We start from the raw sequence: 6,500 nt of genomic DNA on the forward strand, positions 1-6,500 counted from the left end.
GAGCCGTCACCTGCACACACAGGGGGGGCGGGACAGGGAGCTGTCATGTGCACACACAGAGACAATCGTGAGCGCGCGGCACTGGCAGAGACACCTGACTCCCAGGGTCTGTAACGGGCTCCAGACGCTCTTCCGGTAGAAGAAGAGCCGGTTCTTCTGAAACGTGGTTTCCGTGACGTAGAAAAACGACCTGAGCAGCTCAACCACGTAGGTGCCCATCAACCAGCACAGGAGCCTGGCCAGGACCCCTTCTCTGCGGCGGTGCTCGGCGGCCGGCACACTGCGAGCCCCTGGAATGGGAAAGGCACAGACTGCAGTGTCCACTCTGCCCATCGCAGCCACACTGGCTGCTCGAAATGGGCAGGCGGGGACTGAGGCTCAGGGAACACGATCCTCGGCCCGAGGGGGGACACACGCCATTACCACGTGTCTGCTGACTGCGGGACGGAAGAACACCTTGGCTGTGTGGCGGAATAAGACATTACTGGTTTCATGTTTCCTTTGCTACTTTATAAAGTGGCTACTGGAGTTTCAATGATGCAGGCAGTCACGTCACACTTCTACTAGACAGAGAGGGGCTTCGTCATCTATCCTGGCTTACGAGCAGGATGGAGAAGCAGAGACACACTCTCCCTGGGGGGACCTGGCCATTCAGCAGCATCACCGCTGGGCAGCAGGGTCCAGATGTACCCGGGGCTTCCCAGGCCAAACCACACAGGGGTAAGGGCCGCCAAATGCTGTGCAGCTGGGAACAGGCACCAGAGAGCTGCGAGAACTTACACAGGACCGTAGACATACACCACGGGAATGGGAAGTCACTCCATGGGGCCGGGGACACGCACCATGGACCCAAACTGTCCTCTGTATTCTATTCTGTGCACTTGGTAAGAAGGGCACCCAGAATCTGGTCTGGGGGAGAGGACAGAACAGTGAGAGGGGGCAGGGACAGAGTTCAATGACCACTGACCAGAACATAGCACGACCTCTAACCGGGGGCATAACTAAGTGGGAGATCACATCAGGCCCTCGTGCTGCTCAGGACGAGGAACCCCGAGAGGACAGCAGAGCTCGCAGCTCCCAGCTGCCACCGGGGCAAACCAGGAAGGAGGGTGGAGTGGGAGAGGCACATGGTTCCCTGCAAACAGGGACGAAGGGCACAGGAAAAGCAGACAAACTGGGAAGAAAGATGAGGGGGCATCGGGCACATCTAGAGTCAGAAGAAAGAAGTCAGATTCTCCAGGTTAGTGGCAAAGATCGCCAGACTGGACGAAAGCCAAAACAGCAGCTGCTGACCAGCAGGGCCCAAACCGTGAGGCTCCGCGAAGGCTGGACGCCGACACCCGCCAGGAGAGAGCTGGCGCGCCGCTCGGGGGCATCAGGACAGATGTTAACGTAATGGGCACTGACAGCCCCAGGGACGTGAACCTTCTGGAATGCTCACACCTGGTACAACCTGACAGATACCATCGGAACAGGGAGAAACGGACAAACCCGCCCCAGATGAAGACAGCACTGCCCCTAGCATCTCGCCCTCGGCACAGGGGCGGGGGTCTCGGGTGGCGTGAATGCAACAGACACACGAGGGACATGCACGTCTGCCCACCTCGAGCAGCCCAGATCCCGCAGACAGGCCGCCACACAGCCAAGTCACAAGTCAACAGAAAAGATCACACAGAGCTCAGCAGCTCACTGACCAAAGACGACATCGAACAAGAAACGGAAACTTCTCAGAAGCGACTGAAACTGGACACGGGCAGCAAACAGAAGCTGGGGCACAGCTAAGACACAGCCAGGAAGGGAGGACGGCCGATCACTGGCCGGGCGCTCAGAGAGGCACGCCGGCGACCCTGATGGCAGGGCGGGGGGGGGGGGGCAGGGACACGGCTCTAAAACCCAACCGTGGCCCAGAAAGCCCCAGTGAGGACCCTACAGAGACACCAGACTCCACTCCGAAGGTCAAGGCCACCGTTCAGATCATCGTGGGGCGCGCGTAAGTCCACGGGACGGGATGACAGAGCACAGCCCACACAAGACCACCTGTGCCTGGGGTCAGGGAACAAGGGCTGCCACCAGCCCAATATGGGCCAGAGGGGGACAGGCTGTGGGGGCGGGGGGCACCTCCCCAGGTTCCATCAGGAATCCATTCTGTAATGTCTAGTGACACTGGGCAGCAGATGGGGACAGCCCAGCAGTCTGGCCTCCGGGGTTGGGGACAGGAATAAGAGGGCAGAGCGGCAAGCAGAACGCTGATCGAGGTTGGCTTGACAGAGACCGAGCCCTGCCCAGATGACGGTCTGCACGGGGGAGGGGTGTTCCAGCGGGGGAGGGTGGAAAAGGTGACCCGAGGGCCATGCTTAGAGAGCCTTGATCTCATTTATTCAGCCTTGTGCGCAATGTGCGTGGCCACAGCCGCAGAAAGGAACAGGCCGCCAGGGCCACGGCTCGAGTGTGCAAGGACACAGGGAGGTCCAGGGGCTGGGCCCGTCACCTGGGAAAGCACCAGGTCCTTCCTGTGTGCGGTGCGCAGGGCATGGAAGACCTCGTATGAAGCTGGGGACGGGGCCACGGAACTCAACGCTTCCACCAAGTGAGCGGCAGCCTGAGAGCACCGGTGCTGTGCCGGGCACCTTGGAGGGTCAACCACGCCGCACCGGGAAGGGAGTGGCTGGTTATGGGCACACAGGAATGACCAGTGCGAAAGTCCTAGAAATGTGCTGTGCAACACGGCCCTTACGCTTTGCAACGTGTCCTGTAGATTAAACCATTCGTTAGGAGGGTGCATCTCAGGCGGCGTGCTGTTTTCCCACAATTAAAACACAAAACTTACAAGCCCAAGTTATTGGAAAGTTGCTCAGAGCCTCTTGGGGAACCAGAAAGGGTGTACCCTTGGAGACCATCACAATCACGATCTTTGGAGATGAGGCGGGTGCACTTTAAGCCCTACCGTGGGAGACTGAGCTGGATACCCCAGGTGGTGACCCCGGTTCTGAGAGGGCTCGCCAACCTTCTCATCTAGGAATCTCAGATGTCTTGCAAGCTTGGGGGGTAGATCACATGGCAAAACCCCAGGGTCTCTCCTTGTTGCCACTCCCCACCAGGGACCGTGGCCGGCGGCTGGACCTGCATCCCCACATCTGCTCCCTGCGCGTGTCCCCAGGGCCCGCGTGTCCCCAGGGCCCGCCTCAGTCCGTGTAAAGCAGGCAGGAGGGGTCAGAGGTGGAGGGAGGGGCTGGTCCTGTGGGTCCAGCCAGGCACCTGCGGCCTCTGCTGCTCACCTGGGCTCCCCCGCAGCCAGGCACAGTCCTGCACTTTCATCTTCCACGTCAGCTCCTGGGGCGAGAGCTTGGCGTGCTTGCCCAGAGAGATGAACTTCTTCACGTTCCTCAAGAAGCGGCGCTGGTTGTGCCTGGAGCCCCAGAGCGCTGGGGGCACCAGCCGGCCCAGGCAGGCCCGCAGGAAAGCGTACACCTGCCAGGGGCTGCTGTGCTGCCGGAGAAGCCGGACCAGGCGCCGGGGGTCCGCGTTCTCCTCCGGGGCTGCCACGGGCCTCTCCAAAGGGCAGACGCCCACTCCTCCACGGGCCTGCTTGCTGGACGCCGCTCCCGGGGCCTCCGCCCGAAGCGGGCAGTGCGTCCTGAGGAGCGCGCGGTAAGGGCACCGCGCATGGTTCCCAAGCAGCTCCTGGAACAGAGGCCGCATCCGCCAGTAGCGTGCGGGAAGGCGGCGCGTCCTGTGGGCAGCCCCTGCCCTCCGGGCCGTGGAGCCCAGAAAGACGGTCTCCACGAGTTTCCGGGCCCCGGTCAGGCTAGGCGGCAGGGCGCTGAGCAGGAAGGAGGGGCGCAGCCGCTCCCTGCCTCCTGAGCAGTAGAGGAAGTGCTTGGTTTCGGGGTGCGCTGGCTGATGGGGTACTCCCTGGGGTCCCTGAGATGGCTGTGCCGCAGCGGAGCTGAGACGAGTCCCAAGGGGCCCTCCCTCCCAAGAGGCAGCTTCTGCAGCGACCCTGGCAGGTGTCACTGCGTGAGGTTTGTTGTCACCCGGCCCATGCGCCCTGCCCAGGTGGGCCTGGGCAGACGGCCTCTGGGTCCCCTGCTCGGGCTCCGGGGTCACGCCGCGCCTGGGCCTCTTGGCTAGAGGCGGACTGCTCCCGGATTTGCCCCGCCGCCGCCGCCGCCTTGCGCCAGACTTCCAGGCCTGGCGCGTGGGTCTGAGGTCCTTCCAGGTCCCAGGACTGTGGCCGGGGGACCCGAGGGGCCGAGACACGGCGGCGGGGACGCAGAGGTCGTAGAGCGGAGGCCCACACACCTGGTAGGCGCAGCTCGGGGCCACCAGCACGTAGAGCGCGCAGCACGTGAGCAGGTGGGCGAGCACATCGTCGCCCACGCGGCGCAGCAGCAGCCCCCACGCGCCGCTGCCGCGCAGAGTTTCCGTCACGGTGTTGGGCAGGTAGCTGCGCACGCTGGTGGTGAAGGCCAGGGGCGGCCCGCCGCGGGCCCCGTCTAGCAGGGCGAAGCCGAAAGCCAGCACGTTCCTGGCGCCGCGCTCGCACAGCCTCTGCACCACCCGGGCCACCAGCTCCTTCAGGCAGGACACCTGCGGGGGGTGGGGGTGGGATCCTGAAGGGCTGGGGACCGAGGCGCCCGGGGGCCCGAGCGCGCGGCCCTCCCCCTCCCACCCCGGCAGGCCCGAGCCGGGTTCCCGGGGCAGCCCACCTGGCGGAAGGACGGGGCGACGGGGGGTGGCCGCGCGTCCCAGGGCACGCACACCAGGCACTGGGCCACCAGCGCGCGGAAGGCCGCCGGGTCCCCGCGCCGCACCAGCCTCCGGCCCTGGGGCCCCAGGCGCCGCAGGAAGGAGGCCAGGGGCAGCACCTCCCGGTAACGGCTCCGCAGCAGAGCGCGCACGGCGCGGCACCGGGGCGCGCGCGGCATGGCCGGAGAGGGGCGGGTCCGCGGGAGGAAGGGGCGGGCCCGAGAGGGGGTCCGCACGAGGAGGCGGGGCTTCGGGGAGGAAGGGGCGGGGCCTGGGCGGGGTCGCGGCTTTCTAGGGTGTTGGCGCCCAGGTGTGGCGAGGCCCCTGCGGGCTTTGGCGGCTGGACCGCATCCTCTCCACTCACGCCCCGCGATCCCGTGCAGGGAGCCGCCGTTGCAGGGGAGGTCGCACGGCGGGGAGGGGTGGAGGCGACTGCGGCTCTGGGGTACCCGAGGGGGAGCCCCAACGTGGGGCACCTGGTGCGCCCTGCGCCGCCTGGGAGAGGGGCCCCTGGTTTGTCACTTTATCCCACGGGCCGTGCCCCAGGCGCCGAGGGCTGCGGGGGAGTGCGGGTGGAAGGAGCGGGGTAGCGAATAGGCGACGATGCCCGAGAAGGGTCGCTGGCGCTCCGCCCACGTGGGCCTGGGGGCAACGGAGGGTCCTGGTTCTTTCTGGTCAACTGGGTCTCCTAGACCCTGGGTTGTACTTTCCACTTTCAGGTCCTGAGGCTTCTGTTGTCTGCACCAGAAACAGAACCCAAATCCGTTTCCTACCAACCGGGGTCCATGAAAGACGGGGAGAAACCGGAGCCCCAGGGCCCGTGTGGCGCCGTGAGCAGGCCCCTCACACCCGCTCCAGCTCCGGGCTCACTCGGAGTGGCCCGCGGAGGGCAGGGCTGGGCAGGTGGAGGGACCTGCCTTGGCCTGGGAGCCCCTACCAGCCCAGCCCAGACCCAGTGCTGACGGCGCTGGTCGTAAGGCTGGAACGAGAGTTCCGAATGGCCTCCCTAATGAGACAACACCAACGCGGCTTCCACGGCACGTTCAGGCTCCAATCGCTGAGCATTAGGCAAACTGGTGGGTCTCGGGGGGCTCCCAGGGTGACAGAGCAAGCTCAGCAAACTGCATAGCTGGGCGCGTGTGGACCTTGAACAATGTAAGAAACGTTTTCAGGAAATTACTTTTATTCACAGCCTTGCATTTAAACAGGCCTCCCCACTGGCCGCGCTGTGCGGGTGGAGGAGGGCTCTGACCGTGTCCCGCCCTGGAGGGTTCCACAGAGTCCACGGAGGGTTCCACAGTGTCCGCGGCCTCCAGGGCCGTGTCGGAGACCCGCTGACTTCTCACTTTGCCACTGGTGCGTTTGCCGCTGCTGGGGGCAAGCTGTTCTTTTCCAACAAAGTTCCTCTGCTTCCCCGGAGAAGCCTGCTCAGAAGACAGATGTTTTTAGAAAAAGCAGAGTAGAAAAACCGAGGCAGAAAAGGACACGTGGGGTTGATGGTGAGGAAGGGTCTCCCAGCCCGCATGGAGACCCTGCATCTCCGGGTCGTGGGTGCGTTAGCCCGTCCCGGAAAGCGAGTGCTGGTCTGAAATTGCGTCGTAAACGTGAGAGTTTGTTCCAAGGAAAGTGCTGATGCTGTGGCTTCAGAAAGAATACGACAGCAGCTTCATTCTGAGACTTCTGGGAGGCCACGGGTGGGCTTCCCACTTGACACCCGGAAGTTTCTAAACCGAGTGCGTTGGGCACCGGGA

The 6,500-nt window shown here is 64.2% G+C and overlaps 1 protein-coding gene across 9 annotated transcripts in view; it reads right to left on the bottom strand.

Moving 5' to 3' along the window:
- The window catches only part of LOC111153386 (telomerase reverse transcriptase), a 23,748-nt gene extending 18,820 nt beyond the window's left edge, over positions 1–4,928 (bottom strand). For all 9 annotated transcript variants that reach the window (XR_002640995.1, XR_002640996.1, XR_002640997.1 and 6 more), the window contains exons 1-3: positions 4,710–4,928; positions 3,276–4,590; positions 95–290 (exon numbers count right to left, since the gene is read on the bottom strand). Coding sequence is in view for 6 of the 9 variants with exons in the window: in XM_022512382.1 (XP_022368090.1) it covers positions 95–290; positions 3,276–4,590; positions 4,710–4,928 (1,730 nt within the window). In the remaining 3 variants the exon portion in view is untranslated. The remainder of the gene's footprint in view (positions 1–94; positions 291–3,275; positions 4,591–4,709) is intronic.
- Positions 4,929–6,500: the final 1,572 nt, after the last annotated feature.

The sequence above is a fragment of the Enhydra lutris genome, unplaced genomic scaffold (assembly GCF_002288905.1).
Source record: "Enhydra lutris kenyoni isolate GAN:26980312 unplaced genomic scaffold, ASM228890v2 scaffoldscaffold32, whole genome shotgun sequence".
Taxonomy (NCBI): domain Eukaryota; kingdom Metazoa; phylum Chordata; class Mammalia; order Carnivora; family Mustelidae; genus Enhydra; species Enhydra lutris.